Source organism: Falco peregrinus, chromosome 4, assembly GCF_023634155.1.
Source record: "Falco peregrinus isolate bFalPer1 chromosome 4, bFalPer1.pri, whole genome shotgun sequence".
NCBI classification, from domain to species: Eukaryota; Metazoa; Chordata; class Aves; order Falconiformes; family Falconidae; genus Falco; species Falco peregrinus.
This window is the reverse complement of record NC_073724.1, coordinates 113,696,607-113,721,237: the sequence shown is the minus strand read 5'-3', so window position 1 is coordinate 113,721,237 and position 24,631 is coordinate 113,696,607. Positions and strand designations below refer to the sequence as shown.

Sequence of the window (24,631 nt, the reverse complement as noted above, 5' to 3'; positions counted from 1 at the left end):
GTCTTGGATGATATGTGGATTGAACATTTCCTGTTTCAAATTTGTAGGTGAATTTACAATGGAATGAGCAAAATGGGAAGATTATGCTTTTAGAGAGAACAGACATGAAGATGACAGATAACCCTTGCAAGATTATCCTGAATAGCTAAGGAATAATTTTAAAGTCAAGATTTGTGTCATTAGAGGTGTAAGAGATGGGTTGGGAACAATTTTAGTGAGAAACCCGTGCACTGAGATTATATTTTTCTGCAAACAGTGTTGGTGGTTTGGGAGTGCTCCTCTTCCAGTGGTCTCCCTGCATAAATTATGGAATTCCTGTGTCTTGAAAGCATCTTTGGGTAATGCTTTTCAATCACTCCGGTAGTGATTGGAGATTTGGGTCCCTCCATTAACTCTTTTAATAGCCCTAAACCTTATTTTGGTAACACATTGCAGATACCTTCAGCAATGTGTGGTCAGTGTTGACCGGGATATCAATCCTGCGGTAGTGTTGTAACTCTTAAGTGTGTCACCTAATTGTTCTGGCTCATCAGTTGTTACACATTGCTATCATAGTATCAGTGATACTAATTCTGTGCTGTGGTCTGAACCACCTTTTGTCACTGTGCTGTTACACCTCTGTCCTCATCCCCTCTCTGGGCTGTGATATTAACTAGTTAATCTCAGCTATCATAGAGACAACCTGTGTACCCTCCAGCTGCCAGCAAAACAGCAGAGCTGCTGTGTACCTGAGATCTGTGGATTTGTGGAGGTAGGCAGATGTTGCAAGAAGGAAGGGGAGAGTTGCCGTAACATCCTGTTGTAACATTGACACATCTCGCTCCCTTCAGTCTTCTGCATTCTCTTCCCCTCATACTTTAAGCAAAATCATGTTGGCTGAGTGGCTGCTGCGGGAAAGAGGAGTCCTGTTCACAGACCTTGAAAATCCTTGCTTTCCCTGTCCAAAGACTTACGACTATTATTGAATGTGGTAGGAGATGTGTGTGTAATTCGTTTATTTTTTGTATTCATTAAAGATCTGAATGCTGCTGCCTGGCACTTGAAAGGCACAGGGTTAGCATGAGAGGTCTAATCACATGGAAGGCGTAAGACTGCTTTTTATCAAGTAGCATAGCATCCAGAACTGATAGGCAAACTCTTAAGCCCTTGTCTGGGCTTGTCTGTGTTGTCTGGGAACTTGAAATTATATTATGATTCTGTAGTGGAACATAAATACAATGATTACATATTAAATAAGGGCGGTGATACTTTGCCACCTCTCAGGATCGTTGAAGTTTAATTACATTATAGTTACTTATGGCATGGATCATCTGCTTCAGTTCATGCTGCTGAGTCTTACTTAGCTAAAGTTCCTGGTTTAATTATTGTTTCTCCCTTTGGTTTTCATCATAAGTTGAAACAATTTTACATAAACCCATACAATACAAAAATTATTTTATAATATGGCAAAATATTATGTTGCCACAAAGAAAAAATATCTTATCTGTTTATATTATAAATATCTTCAAAAACAGTCTTTAAATATTTAATACTTCCACAAAAGAAGACTTTGAAAAGGCTAAATAGATTCCTTGCATAAATTCTGTGCTTAATGAATTGCTTACAGTGTTCAAGAGGTAACTTTAATGTTGCACGTTGGAGAACTGAATTTCAGAGGCTGAGAATTTTCATGTGCAATCACAATGTCTAAATGGAGCCTCTTGGCACGAGGGCCTATAAACCTGTAGTGTTGCTTGAGGGCTTAGTGTCAGCCTTTACTATGATATTGCAAGGATATGTAAGACTGCTTTCATAAAAAATGGAGAAATAACAGGGTCAGAGTTCAGCTCAATGCTCGTTTACATTGAACTTCCTCCTGTTTACCAGACATCCCTGTGACAGGGCTGGAGTTTAGATTGCTGAGAAATAAGTCGTGCAATGCCTGTGTGAGCGTGACTAGGATCTTAGCTTCCATACTGGCCTCTGTGTGTCCTTAACTCCTATTTTAGCTTTGGGGTGTGATTTATTTCATTTTTTCCTCCTTTCCCCTTCAAAAGTAACTGATCCCTCTCAGCCCTCTACTCCTCCAGCGTGTAAATGAAATTACCCTGGTATAAGGGTACCTCATGCTGGCACAGCTTAGCAGATGGCCCTTGAAGGAGAAACTGCCATCACCCACATCTTTATATCAGTAAATTTTATCTGTATTGGGGAAGCTGGTCTCCTTTTCAACTCTTCTGATATACTAGCATGACTTTTGTATGCAAGATTATTCTCACTTCTGCTTTGGTAGCTTGCTTGCTCAAAGGATGTTTGTGATTTGTGTAAATTAATCCCTCCAAAACTGAACTCGACAGAGAGAATGATGTGTAGGATGAATAGGGCTGCAGGAAGACCACCACTATCTGAATAGCTTCTTTGTAGGTAGCTGTGTCCATGACCACAATTCAAATCCATTGGAAGGACTTTGGGCATTTAAGAGCCATCTTACTTCTCTGCCCAAGTAGAAATAATCTTGTAGTATAGCGGGGAGGGTCTGGAGTCAGGCAGCTTTTCTGAGCTTTGGGAAGCCTTGTCTTGCACCTCTGCTTTCCTGTCTTCAACACACATACCAGCATTACAAAAAATGTAGCCTGAGAACTTGTGGTGCATTAAGTGCAGTACTGCTGAGGGGATGCCTTAAATTTCCTAATATTTGAAGGATACTTGGTGATAAACTGTCTTGGAAAAGAGAATGTATGTGGTATCTTCTAATTAAATTTGATAACTGATGGCTGTGTGAGACTTAATGTGCTGGTGGACCCAATGATGCTGAACAAAAGTTAGTTTGTACTTTAAGTTACTGAGTTAAAGAATCCTTCCATCAGATTCTTTTGAACTAATACATGCCAGTGTTGTTACAGTTTCCAGAAGATGGGTTCTGATTGCATTTAACTTCCTAGATTTCATAGGTGTGTCAGTATTTCATAGCTTAGTAAATTCATATGCAAGACTTTGCTCTAAGTCATGTAGAAACATTTAGGTTGGACAAGACCTTCAAGATCAGCAGGTCTTTTTTAAGGTAAAACTGGTAAATTTAACACTGCCAAGCCCACCACTGAACCATGTCCCTAAGCACCACATCTGCACAGCTTTTAAATACCTCCAGGGATGGGGGCTCAACCGCTTCCCTGGGCAGCCTGTTCCAATGCTTGATCACCCGTTTGGCAAATACCGTTTTTCCTAATCTCCAATCTAAACCTCCCCTGGTAAAACTTGAAGCTGTTTCCTCTTGTCCTGTCGCTTCTTACTCAGGAGAAGACAGACAGCCACCTCACTGCAGCCTCCTTCCAGGCAGCTGTAGAGAGCGATAAGGTCCCCCCGAGCCTCCTTTTCTCTGGGTTAAACGCCCCCAGTTCCATCAGCTGCCCCCCCCGAGCTGTGCCGCAGCCCCTTCCCCAGCCCCTGCCCGGCTCTGGACACGCTCCAGCCCCTCCGGGTCTGTCTGGGGGTGAGGGGCCCAACGCTGAGCCCAGGGCTCGAGGTGCGGCCGCACCAGGGCCCGGCACAGGGGGACGGGCACTGCCTGGCCCTGCTGGCCACGCTGCTGCTGACACCGGCCAGGGCGCTGCTGGCCGCCGTGGCCACCTGGGCACACTGGGGGCTCATGCCCAGCCGGCTGCCGACCAGCCCCCCCAGGCCCTTCCCCGCCGGGCAGTTCCCAGCCCCCTGCCCCCAGCCCGCAGCGCTGTGGGGGGCTGGTGTGACCCACGGGCAGGGCCCGGCACTCAGCCCCGTTGGGCCTCATACAACTGGCCTCGGCCCCTCGGCCCGGCCTGCCCAGACCCCCTGCAGAGCCCCCTGCCCCCCAGCAGGTCACACTGCCCCCAGCTCGTGTCCTCTGCAAACCCACTGCGGGTGCGCTCCAGCCCCTCGTCCAGGTCATCGATGAAGATACTGAACAGAACTGGCCCCAGTACTGAGCCCTGGGGGACCCCACTGGCGACTGGCTGCAAACTGGATTTCTCTCCGTTCACCATCACTCTCTGGACTCGGCCATCCGGCCAGTTTTTTACCCATCTGCACTTCATGCTGTGTCTACGTTAAAGGAAGCTATGCTGAAGCTTCAAAGTAACGAAGTTTAAAAAGTAATACGGTTTGATCTTCTCTGGCTGTACCGGGTGTCTTTAATACCCTATTTTGTGTTACAGACTGAAGTTCTTAGGCATAGAAAATGAAAGCCTTCATTGAAAGTGTGCATAATAGAATGTAGATTTCAAGCCAGAAAAGAGTTTTTTGAGAGGGATTGCAAAGAAGGTGCAAAGATAGATTATTTTTTTTTAGATATGGTTCTTTCTGTTTTACAGGAAGGGCCAATCTAGAGGAAGCCAGTGAATCCCAGAATTTTCTTGCTGTAACTGAAAATCAGTACTACATCAAAAACCAGTTTGACTTCAGTCATGTCAGTACATGAATGTGTAGAGTAAAGGAAAGCACAGTGGAGAGACTGAATCACCTTTTTGATGACAATGCTGTCTTAATGTATCAAGTTAATCAGACTTGCTTTTAAACAAATGTTACATCTATTGTTCTCACAAGAAGGAAGTTTACAATTACAGAACAAGATATTTTTAATTAATTTGAGCATTTTTCACCATTTGAAACTTTCACTGTTGAACGTAAATGAGTATCACTAAAAATGTATATATAACAGTTATGTATAAGCTCTCTCAATGTTTTCAATATGGACTTAAACTCACTTATAAGGATATTAAGATGGATTGAGATCACTTTTAATTCTGGTTAGCAGCTTTTTCAGCATCCTATTGTGACTCAGGTTGGTGTGTTGGAATAGTAACAGATGCTGGGAATGGTGAAGATGGGTTTGTTTTTCATGCCCGGCACTGTAATACAATAGTACTTTTAACTTCTGGTGAAGGGAAAAAACAAAGGCTTTTTGCAGAGCCCCTTGGTACCAATTAAAAGTTATGCCAGTAGTTAGAGAAGAAGTGATGCTGATGTTTGTCTCTGAGGTGAATTACTTGGAATATATGTTTTACTCATCAAGTAGTACAGGAGTACTTGGCAGCTCTTACTCTGTGATTTCATAGTGTGATTTAAAACAGGAGCTGTAAGCTATAAACCAGGTCTATACACAGAAACAATAGCTCTTATTCAGCAGGCAGGAAACCAGGGAAGTACTTGTTTAAAGCTTGTCAGTGAATTTTTATTTTTATGCACTACTTATCTGTGGGTCACAATACAGACATCAGCTTCTCAAATTAAGCAGGAAACACTTAATTTCCTCGCAACTTGCAGCTTTTTCCTTCAAGTGAGTAGTTAATACTAGAGACTACAAAAAGCATCAATGATCACTGCTCTGTCTGAAAACAGGCATTTCTTTATCTCACTAGCTTTAATCATTAAAAGCTGTAGTAGGCCACTGAAAGATTTCTGATAGACTGGCTTGATTAAAGAAAGTCTGAAGGACTAAACAATAAACAAAACTGCATATGGCTGAAGTAACAAGCTGTTTACAAGCCAGACATGCATGAGATAAATCCTGTTAACTTCATTTAAGTTATTTTGACATGTACCAATTGCCCATGAGCTTCTAGCTGTTGAATCGGTCTTGGATCTGAATTTCTTGCCCTTTTTTCTTTTTTTTTGGGGGGGGGGGATGACATGATAGCTGGATGGGGAGATGAGGAAAATGAAGTTCAACATGGGATTTGATGCTAATGTGTTTTGTATTGATTTCTTCATCTGCCTTCGAAGAAATCAAGATCAGCCAACAGCATAAGAACTTGTAGACTGTGCAGATAATTTGTAACGTTACGCAAAGTCGGTGTGACACTAGAGATTCTGGAATATTTAGCTTTTATATCTAAAGCAATGAAACCTATATGAAACTTAATGGGGAAAACTAGGCTGTACTCAGTCATCTTCATATACTTGCAAAATGGTTCATTTCTTTGTTTTCCAGGCATGTGAATTCAGAGAATAAAATATGGACAGAACAGTAGGAGTTGCATTTCTTTTAAGCACAGTCAGCAGAGGCTGTTGTCCTTACCTGTGGTGTAAGGGGATAATTATCTTTTTTTATTTTAACTTTTTAGTTACTGTCTCCTAAGCTTTAGCTGAGCCCTAGCATGGATGGAGTATTTTCTGATACTCAGCGCTGTTATAGTGCCACTGCCAAGCATCATTCAGTTGTGTTGTGGTGTGGCTGCAGTTCTCTAAAAACATACAGTGAGTAAAGAAAAAAACCTGATCTTTTTGGACTGTTGTTTCTATCTTTAAATTGACATAACACCTTTTTCCATTATACCCTTCTATAGCCAAGATACAAAGTTTACATATGAGCTTACCCTCATGTCAGGCTTAGAGATGAAGATTAGCTGGGAAAGGTGTTTGTAGAGTAAGATCAGAGAAGTGTGTGTCTTTCCTGAAGAGGAGAGGGTATGCTAAAAGGCCTGCCTGCATGGGATGTGAGTATGCAGGGAGCTCTGATACTGTGTGCTAGCTTCTCCCTCGGACTGCTGATAAGGACACCCTTGGTGGCGCGTCTCCTTCCATTCCTAGTTAATTTATTCTGCTTCCAAAGGGAGTAAGTTTTCTTGCATTGTGAAGCAAGAAACCTTTCTAAAAAAGCATCCATGAAGGGACCTAATGTGTAAAAACTAGTCAGAGGTAGGCTTACATGGTAGTTTCCATGCAGGAACTTCCTTTTAAGACAATGGGAACTGAAAGTGATGGGCATCAGGCCCTTTGACTTGGACTGAGGCCAGGCTGAACTAGAGGAAGTGGGTGAAAGCAAAACTAGCATTAACAAACAGTTTGATTTATGCCTTAAAGCAGCAGCTTGCTTTGCCCTGCTGTGTGATTCCCTGAAAATGGTGTCTTCCACAAAAGCTGTTCAGAAGCACATGCAGCTCTGGAAGTGCTGGCATTTCTGTAGTGTTTCCTATACGGTGATAAATATCTGGCCACCTACAAGCGTACAGCTTTCAGTCCTGCAAGTTGCTGCCACTTGGAGGGGGCGGGTGGAATGTAGAGTTCCCTTGACTCGTAAGCAGGAGCTCCTACAAGTTGATGGCAAATTGCTTTTACCAATGTCTGTGGAGTTACTCAAAGCCTGTTCCAAACAGCGTGGTTCATAACAAAATGTTCTTGCCTACTTTTAAGTGGAAAAAGGAAATGAAAATAGAAAAATAATGGATAAAATAAATGGATAGAAGTCTGAGAGCCTCTAGATGAGAAAAATGTTGCTTTGCTGTAAGAAAGGCATCTGTGGCCCAGCTCATTTCTGGGTGCTAACTGCACTGATATAAAGACCCATCATTTAACCATATGTTTGCTAGAACTTTTCATCCACTGGAGAACTTTTGTCATGGCTGTGACAAAAGACTTTGATGTTTCTGTTGTAAAGTAGGGCAATCTGCAGGGAGCAGATTGCAAATCACTTGCTGGGAGCCATGGATGTTATTTCCATGAATGCTGCTGCTCTCCATATCATCCCATCTACCAATGTCTGAGGCCTGCAAGCAGACAGTTGTTCTTCAGTGTTCAGATACGCTGCAAGCTTACCAAAGTAGCAGTTGCTATGTGGTACTTTTGCTGTTGCATAAGGGCTGTATGACTAATTAATTGCTGCTTTGATGCTTTGTTTCCTGAAATTTTCCCCCCTCACCCCCTTAAATGCTCATCAGAATTGGTGACTATTAAATAAATGATCCACAGTGGCATGTGTAAAATCCCTAGCACTGGACCTTATGGAGGTATTTGGTGCCTTTTAGTACAAATAAACTGCCATCCCTGCACTAAGCTTTTGCCGTTTTGCCTGTGCTTTGTCTAATTAGAAGAATATCTGGATGGATGACAGGACAGTTTTCCTGTTTGCTTTCACAATGTCTGTCTCTTCTTCCTTGGATCCCATCTTGTGTGGGATTAGTTAGTAGAAAATAAAATACAAATAATAGTGGTTGAACTAAGTCTGGGAGAACGATGCAACAGAGCAAATTTCTTTGTAGCTCTGAAAATCTGGGAAGTAAAAGTTGCAACTTTGAACCTTTAAAGGTATTTGGCAAACTAGAAAGTTTTAGCCTTTTTTGGGGGAGGGGTAGAGGTTTTTAAAATATTTGACTAAATCAAAATACTGTCTTGAATCTGAAATATTGCTCTTCCCTGTGTCTCAATTTAAAAAAAGCTGAGGAAATCTTCCAAATGAAAGCTGTTTTGATCAGAGGTGATCAAACTTATTTTACAAAATATTTTGTTTAAATGATTAGTCCTGCTCAAAATGTTAGGACACTCTCAGCAGAACTGGAATGTTTTTATATTGTTTAATCTGTGACATATTGAAGGTTCAAGTCCAATTTTTCCCTGTCCTCTGAAGTTAATCCTCCAACTGTGATGTATTTGTAATTCAATCTGGAAGGCAGATGGAAAAAATTAAAGGGCTTTGCCTGTTAAAGGTCTGCGAGACCTTTCACAAGGGTAACTTTTGTTTTTGTTGTAGTGCATCTTCTTTGAGCTTACTTCAGCCTTATATTTGGGTAATACAGCTCTGACCTGGTTGTTCCATATGCCTTGTCCCTTGGAAGAATTTCACCAGGATAATAATGCCTTGAATGGGAGCATCAATTATGGGGATATTGGGCAGTGTGAGTAGCAGTTTGTTATAAATTTATGTAGCTGATTGATTCTCAGCAGCACAAGCCTCTTGATTGCTTGGAGAAGGGCAGTGGCAGGGAAGTGGTGGGTATGGTTAGGGAGAGTCAGCAGTAAAGTTGATAGAAGTAATTCCTGCCATCTCCTGCCTTGGTCACCCATTATCCCCTGTCCTGGAGCTTTGTAGCCCTTGAGCCTGGGACAGAAAACGTTGGGAAGGTCTGTAGGACCTCTCAGACTGTCCTTCCAACTGGAGAAGTTTTAACTAGGAATTGCATCTTCACTGTGACTGCTGGAGGATTTTACGCGTAAGTAATGAAAGCCTAAATGTGTTCATGGGCTTCATCTTTACATGGTAAGCAGAATCTGGAGTTTCAATTGCAGCACAAAACTACTAATGGTTTGTGGAAGTTGAAACCAGTTTGTTTGTGTTCTTGTTAGCTGCTTAAGTTTCCAACATAAAAGTAATGCTTCATCATATACTGTTCGTTTCTAACAAGGGCTGACCTGAGTAACCTGGTGCTTTCCTACAGCATATCCTGTAGCTGTTTAAATGTTCTTTGGTCTTGTCAAGTGGCTTGTCCCAACTCTGATTCAGGGCAGGGGTAGAGTTCCTGTTTGAGGCTTTCCTTTTCAGTGCTTTTTTAATCACTGAAGTGATAAATGAGTGCTAAAAGCAGACTTCCTTGAACAGTTGCAGCCTCCCAAGAGCAGGTGACATGGTTTCTGCCGCATAGAAGAAGAACCTTCAGTAAAAATACATGAAGCATGATTCTAGTCAAAGGTCAGTGTACTCACAAGGACATAGTTGCAATGGAAGAGATCCTTTTGTTACAAGGATCTTAAGCCTGTATTTGTTTTGGGGACAGTGTTTGGCTGAAAGCTAATTCCAGCCAAGGAAAAATTGCTAACAGTCGCTCTAGACCATTGCTGGTAGAATAGGAGCTGGAATCAATTAACAGACAAAAAAGCACATGTGCTACATCTTTTGTTAAATGTGACAGATCTATTAATCTAGGAACAAAACCTCTGAATTATGGGAAGTGTGGAAGATTACAATGACATGGAGTCCATCTCTTCCAGTTTACTTATATGTTTTTGTGGAGGACCTTCAAGTTAATGGGTTAGCAAGGCCTGATGCAAGAAGGTGCAGTTTACATCTCCCTGCTCTTCCACTGAGCATCACATGATTGTGTGTTTCAAGTGGTGCAAATCTTCAGTCTCTGCTGTCTCTTGCACAAGTGTCAGGCTAGAAAGCAAGGAAACTCCTCATTCCTTGCATTTAAAATTGAAAAGATAAAAAAAATCAAGGTTAGCTTTGTTTTGATCTTTTTTTTCTTCTGCACTAAATGAGCAGGGACAAACTGAGAGAACCTTACCAGCTGTTGGTGAGATGAAGCCTCAGTCCTGCCAGGCTACAATGCACGTAAATGTGCAATAGGAAGAAACAAAACAACAATACTGTCAGGGAGGGAGGTCTTTTTTTAAGCATTATTTTTTTAGCTTTCACTTCTGGTTCTGTCTGCCCTGCTTTGAAGACTTAAGTGGTGTGTGAGTGTTGGGTTTTTTAGTGGTACTCTACTGCTGCAATGGTTTTTATGGCTTGACTATTTAATTATTTGTAGTAGTACTTGTGACAAAGTTTGGGCCCCCCTTGAATATGATGCTGTACAAAGATGACAAGGCCGACCCTACCATCGTGGGTCTGCAACTTAAATGGCAGAAGCAAAGATTATAAAAGGAAATAAAACTAACTGGACCAGAGCCCCAACAGCTCATCAAGAGCAAAACCAAGAATAGAAACACATCAGTGTAATCCCGAAGAGGCTAGTGCCCACGCTGCTGTTCATGCAGGAGGATATCCTCAGCCTGTCCTGTATCTGCCTGTCTTCAGGAAATAATTCAGACAGGATGAGCACTCAAAAGAACTCCATGAACGTGTGGAGGGTGGAGTGTGACTCTTTAAATCCCCTGGCTTCTCACCAGTAAAACAACTGACTTGATTTCGCATGGAATATCCAAGTTTGTGAAAATAAAGCTACTGCACAGAGGATCAAAACGCAAGCCATGACAAAAGCTTGCAGGCACAATCTTGCCAGAAACTCAAAAGTACAAAACTACCAGGTGCTGATCTACCTCCTTGAATGATATTAAATGCTTTTGGTTAGAAGCTACTCTATGAATTAAAGTTTTGTTTTGGGTTTGGGTTTTTTTGGGGTGGGCTTTTTTGTTGTTGTTGGGGTTTTTTTATTTTTTGGTAAAAAGCTTGGGTTTGCTGTCCTCTCTCTGTAATCACTATTGACCTTAAGGTGCTGCTGAGAAGGAAGTGGGTTTTAGCCCACATGTCCTGTTTTGTCTTTGTACTTTACTCATTGCCATAGTTCCTGAATACTTCCAGGAGTATATTAAGCAGACTAACATCTGTAGAACAGCTAACTAACATCTGCTGTGCTTTTTTTGTACCCTCCCCAGGGAAGATGTGTGGCAGAGTGGCTTGTTTTGTTTTAAATGGGCTTCCAAAACAACAAAAAAACACATTAAAAAACCTCATCCTGAGAGAAGTCATCTTTGAGAGCTCAACAAAAGCATGCGATACATGTGCACATATAACGTAAAGTCAAAGAAACGTGCCATGTATTTCAGGTAGAAGGCAGCAAGGTGGGTTTTGGCCCTTTCTTCCAACCTGAATTTGTTCAGTGGACCAGCCTGGGGAAGGCTCCTTGTCCTGAGCCAGTGAGCTGCACTTCACTGTAGAAAGTTTCTCTGAGCTAAAGAATCAAAACTGACTTGAGCCTTCAGCCTCTTGGGCACAGTATCTCGTGCTGCCTACTGCTGGTTTTAATCAAACTCACGGAGTGCAGTTATCAGCAGCCGTGCTTTGGGTAGTGGCTGCAGTCTTCCATCTGGAGCTGGCTGCTTCTTCAGCAGTCTGTTGTGTGTTATGTATGTGTCTTCCTCAAATGCTTTGTGAATCTTTGAACTCGGAGTTCTGCAGGAAGATAAAAGGTCGTTCCTGTTTGTAATCAAGTGAGGATCACAGGTTTTTGTACAGGGAACTGAAGTTTTGTTGCTTGCTTTCTTTGCCTCACAGCTGCAGCTCTTCAAAGTATTCTCATCCTGCCTACATCAGGTGACAAAAGTTTAAGGGAAACTTACTCATAACATATTAGTTTCAGTAGTCTTTCTATTTTTATCTGTCATTTTACTACTATCAGGATGACTGTTTCTATGCAGTGTTTTATGCATGTTGTACTTTCATTTGTAATAAAACATTGCTGTTGTATTGCTGATGATGACTATATTCTTATTTCTAACCAAACTTGCTAGGTAGTCCTCTTTACTGAAGCTTAACATTTTAGGCTGTATAACTGCTTTGGATTAATCCTGGAACAGTTTTGTTTTGGAAGGGGACTTTGCCTATCATCTGGTCTAACCTCCCACTCAAAGCAGGGCCAACTTCAAGGATGTGTTAGGTTGCTCAAGACCTTGTACTTACTGATGACATCCTGGCATTAATTGTAATGATGAAAATTGTAATGGGAAAACCCCTCGTACATGCTAGTATACCTTGACCGTTGTTACTTTTAACCAACAGTTTAGTACATTCACAATACGTAAACTGCTTTTTTCTTTTGCTGTTGTAGTGTAAGTCTGGTTGCAAAAGCCACTGCTCATTTTGCGTAAGTGTGGAAAATTTTGTTTAACTTTTGAATGGAATCTGACTTAAGAAAAAATGCTACAAAAAATATACCTAGGTAATGTCTGTTGTAAAGTATACTTCCGACAGTTTGTGGGGTTTATTCCTTGTTTGCATACGTGTTCTGTAAAGGATGGTGAAAGGACAGGGCTTGTTGAAGGAGGAGCAGGGCTCCCACGTGCAGCCCTGCAGGTTCCTGCAGCAGTTTGACTACACGACAGCTCCATCTGCTGTTCTTCAGCACAATTTTATATTAATTCTTGTGCTTCTTCCCTCTGATTTAATACATTTTCAAACTGTTTTTACTCTTGTGAGGACACCTCCAAACTGCGTGTTGATGTTCTGGATTCAGAATTTCTTTGAATTCTCGGCAATAACCAGCAGTTGTGACATCTCTCTCTTCCTCTGCCTGTGTTAGAAGCATTAGCTTTTTTTAGTCATTATGTGTCTCAGCCTTGCAAAAGCAAGTTACTACAAGGTATTGAAGCCCCATCATCTAGCAATAAAGGAATTCCTGCTCTTCAATTGAGTAATATGTACTTGTGATTTTAATTTTTTTTTTTCTGGAGAAGTCTGGACTTGTGTCCAGGCTGGGATCTTACACATGTCCATGGTGTGTGTCATGAGTATGATGAACAGAGGCAGTTTAGCTGCTGTGAGGCTATCAAAATTTTACAGAATGAGGAAAGAACAACGTGACTGCTGGCAGTGAGTGAGTCTACAGTGTGGCTCAGTCAAGATGGAGAACCATGACGCTTTGATCAATGCGGTTACTAAAACGGGCAAAAGAGAACTTAAATTCCTGTGCTTTTCTCCTTCTTGGTATTGAGAGGCAGACTCACTAGAGCATGGGGATTTGGGGGTTTGTTTTGTGGGAGTAGACTGAGAGATCACATAAGGAAACCTTCTTATAGTAGAATATATCTCTAAAGAAAATTAACTGTCATTCAGGAAAATATATTCATGTTGGGCTAATTATATCCTGGTTTGCTAGCTTGTCATGGTTTAACCCTGGCCGGCAACCAAGCACCACGCAGCCGCTCGGTCACTGCCCCACACCCAGAGGGATGGGGAGGAGGATTGGAAAGGAATATAAAACTCTAGGGTTGAGATAAGAACAATTTAATAGGGAAAGCAAAAGCTGCGCATGCAAGCAAAGCAAGGGACTCATTCACCGCTTCCCCTGGGCAGGCAGGTGTCCGGCCATCCCCAGGGCAGCAGGGTTCAGTCACATGTAATGGTTACTCAGGAAGACAAATGCCATAATGCCAAATGTGTGTCCCCTTCCTCTTTTTCCCCCCCAGTTTATATACTCAGCAGGATGCCATATGGTAGGGAATATCCCTTTGGCTAGCTTGGGTCACCTGTCCTGGCTGTGTCCCCTCCAAGTTTCCCATGCGCCCCCCTCCCCCCAGCTCTCTGGCTGTCAGGGCCTGAGGAACTGAAAAGTCCTTGACTTAGTACAAACATCACCCAGCAACAACTACAAACCTCTGCACATTATCAACAGTGTTCTCTCATCAGAGCCAAAACACAGCACTGTACTAACTAAGAAGAAAATTAACACTATCCCAGCTGAAACCAGGACACAGCCTGTGGAATAGGAACAGTAAGATGGGCTTTAGAATCTGTTCTGCAGGAATAGTCTCAGCCTGGTGCCGAAAGGATGCTTATCCATTAAACTATTCTGATTTTGGAGTGTGGGGTTTTTTTCCCCCTTCACTGTGTCTTTTTTTTTTCTGTTTCATGTTAAGCTGCCTGCACGGAGAAAATTTTTGTACTTATGTTTGTAGTTCAGGGAAGCTGAATACTTTTTGTGGTGTAGTTTTGTAGGTGCTGTGGCTTCAGGCAGAAAGGATGCAGAATCAAGTTAAAGTGAAATGTTTAATTTCAGATGATTCTATGAAAGGCAGACAGAACACATGAGCCTATTTTTTTTCTTATCACTGGCTAGCAGCCTAACCAGAAAAGTTAAATAGAAAAATACTTCTCCCTTTTACAAACAGTCCTGGAACAAAAGACGTATTAGTTGTACTTTCTAACAGTGTTGGAGTTTATTAAACTATACTAGGATTTTTTTATTAGAATGTGCCTTAGCTAATCCTTTTCTAATTGTCCCAAGGTCTTATGGCCAATAACTTTTTCAGTTGCTGACCTTGTTTTGCCTTTTTACGTCTAATCACTATATCTAATGACTCTTGATTATGCTTGATGTAGGAAGTTAAAATGAAATTAGTAACTGTGCAAACAAAAAAGGGAGCATGTGAGTTGTCAGTGTAAAATAAGCCCAGCGTATGTTATCAGCACTTGAGTTCAGTGAAAAAGCCCTTAAATACATACATAACATCACCACATACTTATTTATAAGTAGTAAATGGTCCCGCTGAGCAAAACTGTAGAACATACATAAATTAGTTTTATTTGGGTCTGGAAGCAGTTCCTGAAGTTAACTTATTCAGAGGACCTTGTCTCATATCTGACAAGACCACACACAGACCTTCAGCTGTTCCTGCTGTTGTGCTAGCAGTGAGCTGCAGCACAACTGTCCTTTCACTTCAGTCCAAGAGTGAGAAACTTTTGAGAGTGTTTGGAGAAGGCACTTTGCAACAGATTGTGTATCTTAAATAAGTTCCTGCACTCTTTGACCCAAAGCAAATATAAGTACGTGGTGTGGAATAGCTGGATCCTGCAGGTCAACAGTTAGGCTTTCCTTAACTGCCTGGAGGAACCTGCCTAGTGCTTAGGTCACTGCAGTAGCAGCAAGTGTTTGGGTTTGTGTGTGATTTGGTGCTTTTTCACGTTTCCTATTTTCAGAACATCTGAAAGTTAACGTTAAAGTTTGGTTCTTGGAGCATCTGAGAGATTTGGCAAAGTTCTTGGTGTAAAGGCAGATGGGTGAGCTGAGATCTTGAAGCCAGCAGATGTCAGGCTGTTACCACCAGCAAGAAACTATGAAAAGATGATGCTTTGTGCTGATGAAGGCAAATTGGGAAGCTACGGGTCATCTTCAACTGATGAATAAAAGTAGTGATGATTTGTGAGTACAGGATGATTAAGCAGGATAACTCCTCTTGGAGTAGTTCGGGGGTGGGGTGGGTGGGGTGTTGGTTTTGTTTTGGAGGGGTTCTTTTGTTTGTTATAGTAAAAGCCTGCACAGGTATTCCAGAATAAAATTATGCCCATGCAGGGAGTTACCTTGTAAAAGGAACTGATAAACCTTCCCGGACAGATGAATGTTTGGGGAAGGGTCAAGGGGGATAGTGCATACAAAATAGTGTGAACAAGCTGAGAAATTGACCTTAGGAATTGAAATTGTATTTTGAAGGGAATAAAGCTGACTCTGTGGGGTCTGTGTTAAATGGTGTATGTATAGGCTTGCAATGTTTGTAGGGCAGTGGAAAAAATTGAGGAGGGTATAGGAATTAATGAAAATTGCAAGGAGAGGAGGAGAAGCATTCCACAAAACTATCTGAAAAATCTCAGTAGCACAAGAACTACAGAAAATTATTATTTTCTAAGAATTAAGAAAAATCTACCACTTTGTGACAAGAATCTGTTTAAATGTCAATCTTATTTCAAAAGGGGGAAGAGAAGGAAGTGGGAGGTTTTTGTTGGCTTGAGTTTGTTTGGGTTTTTTTTAATAAGTAAGGCCAGTAAGGATTTTCCCTAAGACTCAAAACACTGTGTAACAATGACTTTTTGCTTGATACAGTCTTATTGCATCATAGACCTTGTGACCCCTCAGCAGATTTGTCCGACTTCCTAAATATACTTATATCTCATGTTAAGTATGATACTATAAAAAGGGCATGTGTTTTTTTATGGCTGAAAAAACATTTATCCTTCAGCATATACACCTGTAGTTTGGGCTGGTTTCATTGATAATGCAGAAGAATTCTGGTGCATTATGAATATAAATTACTTCAATGTCATTTTTTTTATCTTGGTAAAACGTTTTTTCCTTTTCTTTATTTTTCATCTGCAGAGTGACTGTCAGCGCTTCCAGGGGACTCCAGAATTAATTTTAGTTTTCTGAAAATGTTGTTTCCTTGTTCTTACAGATTGATCACTTTGGATTTGATGAAAACCTTACATTCCAGCAACGGTATCTAGTAGCAGATCAGCACTGGAAGAAAAACAATGGACCAATACTGTTTTATACAGGCAACGAAGGAGACATCACATGGTTCTGCAACAATACAGTATGTAGAAAATAGATGCTTGATCTTGAATTACAGGCCTTCTTTCCAGTAGTGGCATACTGAAAAAATAAGAACAAGGAGACAGGGTCAGAATATCATTTCAAGAGAAGTTTGTAGTGATTGTTATGGTTGTTACAGGAGGAAGAGGAAGCTGAACGGAAGTGCAGAAAAAGTTTTAGGGGGGTCAGGGTCCCATTTGAAGCCCATAGAAATCAAAGGGATGTGCTTGTATTGACTTCCTGGAGCAGTGAAGAAGATTTCTAGAGGAAACATAAGGTGCCTCGAGCTAAGAATGCAAGATTTTGGACCAAAATACACCTATCCTAGTACTTTAGATTCCCCAAGTAAAATGGGAAGTTTTGATGTTTTTTCCCCTAAGAAAAATGTGAAGTGGAAGACGTGGAAGTTTTTACTTCCCTGAGCAAAACAAATGCAGAACGAAGTGTGTGGCTATTTTTTCAGCCACTTCAATACAAAGTCCAGTAACGCAACAGGAGGTGGCATATGCTGAGCTCAAAGCAACCAAGGACCGCTTACCCACTTTGTTCTGTCAGCAGGCAATCTCTGTCTGCCTGTTTCCATAACTGGTGGTAACAAGTTGCTGTCAACAAGTTGTAGTTACACTTATTTTCAACTAATAAATTATTGCAATGTTCTAGGTTATTGCTTATTGCCAAACAAATCTTGTGCTTTCTGTAACTAATGTAGTCTTAACTCAATGTTGAGCATATGTTTATTTCCTATGGATTAAGCTTGTGCGTAGGAGTTTTGGCAAGATTGCCTGTGTGTACTCACAAAACAATACTGCTTAATATTTTGCAGCATTAAAATACGTCTATTTTCTTTGTATGTGTCCCTTTCTATGGGTGGATATCTGGGTTTGTGTGTTTTCTCATTTCAGTCATACTTGAAAACCAGATTGCACTTTGGCTTTCTAGTTGTATTTTGATAGTGATAGCTTTCTCATCAGAGAATAAGAGTTGGAATACACTAGATTGAAAGTAGACTTTGAAAATAATTGATCCAAGTTATTTAAATGTCTGTTTTCCTCTAACTAGGGTTTTATGTGGGATGTGGCTGAAGAACTTAAAGCCATGTTGGTATTTGCTGAACACAGATATTATGGAGAATCTTTGCCCTTTGGGAATGAGTCTTTTAGTGTAAGTGTTGTCATTTGTCTTCCTTAGATGTGTTCTATAGAAACATAATTCTGCCTATTGTAATTCCTGCCACTGCAGTGACTGTTAGCCTGAGTAAGACTTAAATGTGCTAGAAGCACACAACTGTCCTATTTTTGTAACTATCAATTCTAGGATATAAAAAAAATCAAGGGACACGCCTGCAAAGAATATTTCATTAGCACAGATCTAGAACTACAGCTGCTGTGGGGAATAGAAAGACTGCTGGGGGAAATCACTCCTGTGCTGTACATAACCTGTTTTCTTTGTCTCAGGATTCCAAGCATCTGAATTACCTGACCTCAGAACAAGCTCTGGCAGACTTTGCAGTACTGATTGAGTACTTAAAGGCAACCATTGCAGGAGCCCGTTACAGTCCTGTCATAGCTATAGGAGGATCTTATGGAGGAATGCTTGCAGCCTGGTTTAGGATGAAGTACCCCCATGTGGTAGCTGGGTGAGTGTACTCACCCTGCTCAAACAGAGCAGGCACCTGTTGCTTCCGAGCTATAAATATTGTGATACTGGGAGAAGTATCATAATTCAAGCTGGCTTGATTTTTTTTCACTACTGGGAGGAGGAGTTGTTACCTTGAATTTGGGAAGAGACACTGTTTGCCTAATAAAGATAACTCTAGGTCAGCAGGTACTGAGTGGTGTATATTTTGAGAGCTGTCTGTTAGTTTTGTAAGAACAATTATGAATGCTGACTTTGCACCTACATTTTTTTTATGATCACCAGATCATAAAAACCCTACAAAACCAGTAATTCCCCCACCTTTGCTAGAGAGTAGACTTTTGTGGGCAGGGGCTCTCTTCGGTTGAGTTTGCACAGCTGCCAGTGAGAAAGACCTAGCTGCGAGATGAGAATGAAAAATAATAAAGCAAGCAAGTCTGAAATTCTTCTTCATGGGTTTTTTGATATCTTTGTACTTGTGTCCAAGACTTAACCTTCAACAGCCTTTGCATGTGGAGTTATGGAATAGTTTTGCAATTTATGGTTAGTCTGCCTGGGGCTCAGTGTTCAAGTTGAATTCTAAATTCTACTTAGTGGCTGTAGGGAGGGTATTGACCAGAGGACAGAATTTCACTTTGCAGGAGTTCAGCATCTTATGTCCCTTTGCAGAGCTCTGGCAGCCTCTGCCCCAATCTGGCAGTTTGGTGATTTGGTTCCCTGTGGCGCTTACTTCAGCATAGTGACCAATGATTTCAAAAAGAGTGGGACGGGCTGTTCAGAAAGCATCCGGAATTCCTGGAAGGCCATTAACCACCTTTCTTCAACAGGTAAGACCTCACCAATACTTTTTTGAAGGGTTGTAGTGTTTGGGGTTGTGTTAAAATTTCATAAAATCAGCAAGTTTGTGTTATGGCTTTCACCTGTGTATGTATTGGGTTTTTTGAAACTATACTTTCAGTACTGAAAACTTCCAAATAAGTTTAGCATTATTTTTTTAAATATACTTTGTTCAGACCTGGTGTGATTCAGAATCCAGGTCCAATCATCCCTAAGGTCAGACAAGGAGCTACCTCCAGATCAGAACCTCAAGGCTTGTATTCCTTTCTGACAAAGTAGGCCAGATAGTTGTTACTTAAAAAAAAATAAATATTTAAATACCAACTGAGGGAATTGGATATAGAAGATCACTGCAATCTTTATGGATTCAGTGCTAGGGATTCAGTTGGACTCTATCTTAAGGGTCTTCTCCAACCAAAATGCTTCCATGAATCCACAGCTGCCTGAAAGGATGTTGTAGTGAGGTGGGGGTCAGTCTCTTCTCCCAGCAACAAGCAATAGGACAAGAGGAAACAGCCTCAAGTTGTGCTGGGGGAGGTTTAGATTGGATAGTAGGAAAAAATTCTTCACTGAAAGAGTGGTCAAGCATTGGAACAGGCTGCCCAAGGAAGTGGTTCAGTCCCCATCCCTGGAGGTATTTAAAAGCTGTGTAGGTGTGGTGCTTGCGGACATGGTTTAGTGGTAGATTTGGCAGTGTTAGGTTAGTGGTTGGACTTGATGATCTTAAAGGTTTTTTTTCCAATCTGAATGATTCTATGATTCTATATCAGGTGAGGTCACTGTACAGCAAAGGAGTTAAATTTAAAAAATAATCTTGCTACTTTGGTGTCCTAAAGAGAAAGCCTGGTATGATGAATTAGGTAATTTAAATCAAGGAAGCTGAATTGGATGAGTTCTAGACCAGATAAAATAAAGGCCAGGAGAGTACCAAGAGAACTATCTATTAATAGTCCTTGTACTGTGCAGTATCTGGTTTGAAGTTTTCCTCTCATTGGAAGAAGCTTGCCCTGATGTTTATCTAAAAAACCAGACAGATTTAAAAGACATTTGGCATCTTTCTGATAAGAATAATGTTACCTTAATTGTGACATACCCATATGCTGAAGTAGCAGATTGCATTTCCCTCCACTTAGAGGTGCTGACTAAAATTTGATCTGCTATGCCTGTATGTGGAATTTCACCAGATTAGTTATGCTAAGTGAAGATTTTTTTTAGCAGAAGCGCAGCTGACCTACGTGTTAATGGTACAATAGTCTAAATATTATTTTGTTTAATTTTTTTTTATTAAAGATGCAGGTTTACAGTGGCTTTCCAACACATTTCATTTGTGCAGCCCATTAAAAAATCTTCAGGATGCTGCTATGTTGAAAAATTGGCTGAGTGAAACATGGGTAAACTTGGCTATGGTGAACTATCCCTATAAAGCTGACTTCCTGCAGCCTCTGCCAGCTTGGCCTATACAGGTAACGAGAATCATTGTCTTGTAGAGTTGATCATTTGGCTTAACCAATTCACTTCTCTCCTAGCCTTGTACCTTTTCCTTTATTTTTGTCTCTGTAGAGCCCATATGGCTGAAAAAAAGAGAACCAGGGCAATATCTTCTTGTGCATTGACTGGTTTGTTGCCTAACTGCCATTTGTGGGGCTAATAGGTTGCATCAAGAGCCCAGCAGAAGAAGAGTGCCAGGAATGACTGAAAAACCTCAGCTGTCCTCGGGTTGTTCTCGAGGAGCAGAAATGCTGCAGAAAAAGCACATGCCCTTAAAACTTCTGATGCCAGGCTTAGCTGACAGTGCTTGCAATTGAAGAGAAAGTTTTGAGCCAATGTCCTTTTTGATGTGGGAAATGTAGTGACAAAGGAAATGCAGATCCCCACAAATGTATTCCTTGCAGGGTCACTTCTCAAAGCAGAACCACTTTTTCACACTTGCAAACCTTCCTTTGTGCAGTTCTATTTATTGGCATTGCTTTCTCCAAGATTTCTGTTTTCTTGGAGTGTTTTTGGTCTTTTAAGACTCCGGCTGAATTTCCCTACGTGGCTTTGGGTTACTGTATATGGAAGGTGAGGCAGATAAGACACTAGTATTTTTGGCTAGTAGATAAAGTTTCTTCCCTTGTGTAGAGCTAGCTGTCTGATGGAAGTAGGGAGGGACATTCACCTGTCCTGTGTGGGTGGCTGCAAAGGGCAGTATGAACACCTTGAAAAATATTTCTGCTTTCTTATCAATCTGACACAACCTAAGAAATGTGCTCACCTTCACCTGTGTCCACACTATCTCTGACTGAAGTGTAAACTAAAATGGAAGAGGCTGCTGCTCGACTGGACAGTGCTAATTAATGTATGAAATGGGAATTAAGCTCTTCAGATACTTAGTTCTGAAACAGAAGCTCTAATCTGACTCTGAGGCTGGGAAAGGGGAGAAAAAATGTGTTGGGTATCTGGGTATATATGCATGTTTAACCTGTTTTCTTTTGCGGGCTGCCAGTACTATCTCTGAAATACTGTTTTCTGTCTTACTACATGATCTGAGCTTCAGATACAGGGCTGTAGCCCTCTGCTGTGCAACCTCTAATTGTGGAGTTAAGAACTGATGGCTGAGCTAGCCAGACCATAAAACCTATTTGGAATGACAAAATGTGGAAGCTGGGCTCTGATGTTGTCTATAGGGAACAAGGGAGGGATCAGTTTCCTAGCTTCCATAATGAAAACAAGGGAAAAGATTATACAGGGGAGGGAAGGATAGTAAGTCCACTTCTGAGACAGGGTTGTTCAGCCTGGAGAGGAGAAGCTTCCAGGGAGACCTTGTAACAGCCTGCAGTTCCTAAAAGGAAGCTGGAGAGGGGCTTTTTACAAGGGCCTGTAGCGATAGGACAGTGGGGAGTGGCTTTAAACTGAAGTAGGGTAGATTTACATTAGATACTGGGAAGAAATTCTTTACTGTGAGAGTGGTGAGGTGCTGGAACAGGTTGCCCAGAGCAGCTGTGGATGCCCCATCCCTGGAAGCATTCAGGGACAGGTTGGATGGGACTTTTGATCAGGTGTTACCTGCCCATGGTAGGGGGTTGCAACTAAATGATCTTTAAGGTCTCTTCAAACCCAAACCATTCTATGACTCTTGGAAGATGCATGGTTAGCATTGGCCTTGAGCTGTGCCTGTGCTGCTGTCCTTGGAGCAGTACTGGAGTTGTAGTGCATCCTTTGCTCCCTGCAGAAAGAAACTGGGTTCTTCCAGTTGGCTGGGAGCTCAGATTCACAGCTTTTTGCCCTTCACCGTTCTTGTATTAGTCCTAACTCCATGGGAGCAGGGGTAAGGAGAAAGCCTTGTCAAAGAGAATATTTTCACATTTGTTTTTTTTAATGTTTTAACATTAAAAAACTTCCTGGGGCAGTAGTTTTTCTGGTTTTGGTTGGTCTTGTTTTTTCCACTACTTGTATCCTCAGTTAAGGTTTTGAATTCAACTTTACCTGAGATTGCTCTTAATTTTTCACAGGTGAAACAGTGCCTTGTTCTACCACCTCATTTTCTGAACACAAAGTAGTAAGAATTTTGCAATGCAGTACTACTGTATAAAAGAAATTTGAAATATTAGAGCTTTCCTTACATGGATTTTTCCATTTGTACTACAGCAAACTGCAGGGAACTCCAACCTGTACCTGGAGCTTCTTTGTTATATATATATATATATATATTTGCATGTGTTACCTTTTATTACAGAAAAGCTAAATATTCTTTAAGTATCATCTATTTTATTGCATGTGGAATGGACTGAAAAGCTTGGTGAATGAAATATTAAGGTTGTACTAATTTTTAAAGTTTTTTTTAATGAGGAAATGTAAAGTTTCAGGTTCCATTTACATAGTGCATGCTACTATGATGAATATGGCTTTTTATGATAATGCTCAGGGTATATCATTGCATAGAAAGATGCTTTCTGGAAGTGGTCTGACTAATTTGAGAATTGGGTAACTTGAGAAGAAATGTATATCCTATCAAGTGTAACATTAATCTTTATTTCTTATAGATTTAGACTCTTCTTTCTGTGTTGCAGGAAGTCTGCAAGTTCTTGAAGGATCCCACTCTCTCTGACAAACTGTTGCTGCAGAATGTTTTCCAGGCAGTAAATCTATACTACAATTACTCAGGAGAAGCCTCATGCTTAGACATGTCTGAGACTGCAACAAAGAATCTGGGCCAGTTGGGTTGGTACTATCAGGTGTGCACTCTATTCTTTATAAATTGCAGCTTGATGAGATTTTTGAGCTAGAGGTGGTGAGAATTGTCAAGTAATTTAGCTGTCAATATATTGTCAGATGTAACTGATGTATGGATGACAAATGTAATCATGAAGCAAGTATGATTGTAGTGGGGAGGGCAAGGCAGAAGAGAAGCAACTTTCTCAGGTTTAGGTTCAGTCTTCATTATCTAGGTAATTGTTGAGTTTCAGCTGTTTATATAGACTGGTAAATGATGTGCAGCAGCATCCTGGTCTTCTAATTTCCTTCCTCATCCCAGGCATCCACCCCAATTTGTGCATGCAAATATGTCAGGATACTGATGTTGGTACTGATTTCTTTTAGCTAAAACTGTTTATCCTGTAGCTTGCCGAGACCCAGCCTTTCCCATTAAGTAGGTAACAGAACTACACATCCCTGTGGTAAGTGGTCCAGGGCATTCTGCACTCCCCGTCCCATTTACTAAGCACATGCAACACTTCCATACAGTCTCTCTTCTGAGGAGCAGGGCAGCTGCTTCCAGAAGCAAGGTGTTAAGGATTTAATGTTCAGGTAGTAACTGTGTGCTGTTGACTACTGCCTCCTATGTATTTTTTCTGCACAGCCCTAGATGTGTGGGCTTTATAAGTTGTCCTCTGTGACAGGGAGGGAAACACCATATGGGTAACAAAGAATATGGCAACTGGGCTCATCAAAACAACATATCCACTCTGCAGCTTGTTCCCTGCCTGCTTCTGAGGGTACGTGGGGAAGGGGGCAAGGAGGAACAGACTGTGAGTTAGGTTAGTTGGCATGGTGAGGGCTGTGTTGCTTCCAGGATATAATTTTTCTTTTTTAGCTAGTGTCACTAAGGTGTCAGAGTATAGTTCCTGTGAAAGGTGAAACTTTTCCTTGGTGTCGATGAGAAGGGCCATAAGGAGGATCTGGGGAACTACAGGCCTGCCAGTCTGACCTCAGTGCCGTCATACAGCACATACAGGACAACCAGGCAGTCGGGACCAGTAGGTGTGGATTTATGAAAGGCAGGTCCTGCTTGACTAACCTGAATCTCCTATGGCAAGGTGACCTGCTTAGTAAATGAGGGAAAGGCTGTGGATGTTATTTACCTGAGCTTTAGTAAAGTCTTCGACACTGTTTCCCACCACATTCTCCTGGAGAAATTGGCTGCTCATGGCCTGGGTGGGTGTACTGACGGCTGGGTAGAAAACTGGCTGGATGGCTGGGCCTAAAGAGTGATGGTGAACGGAGAGAAATCCAGTTTGCAGCCAGTTGCCAGTGGGGTCCCTCAGGGCTCAGTACTGGGGCCAGTTCTGTTCAGTATCTTCATCGATGACCTGGACGAGGGGCTGGAGCGCACCCGCAGTGGGTTTGCAGAGGACACGAGCTGGGGGCAGTGT

General features: G+C 41.5%; 1 protein-coding gene across 1 annotated transcript in view; it reads left to right on the top strand.

Annotated features, from left to right (window-relative positions):
• PRCP (prolylcarboxypeptidase) overlaps window positions 1-24,631 on the top strand; it is a 34,485-nt gene that overhangs the window by 1,165 nt on the left and 8,689 nt on the right. The window contains 6 exon segments of the mRNA XM_055801461.1: window positions 16,390-16,530; window positions 17,589-17,690; window positions 17,984-18,165; window positions 18,834-18,991; window positions 20,292-20,464; window positions 23,051-23,215. Of these exon segments, the coding sequence (XP_055657436.1) occupies window positions 16,390-16,530; window positions 17,589-17,690; window positions 17,984-18,165; window positions 18,834-18,991; window positions 20,292-20,464; window positions 23,051-23,215 (921 nt within the window).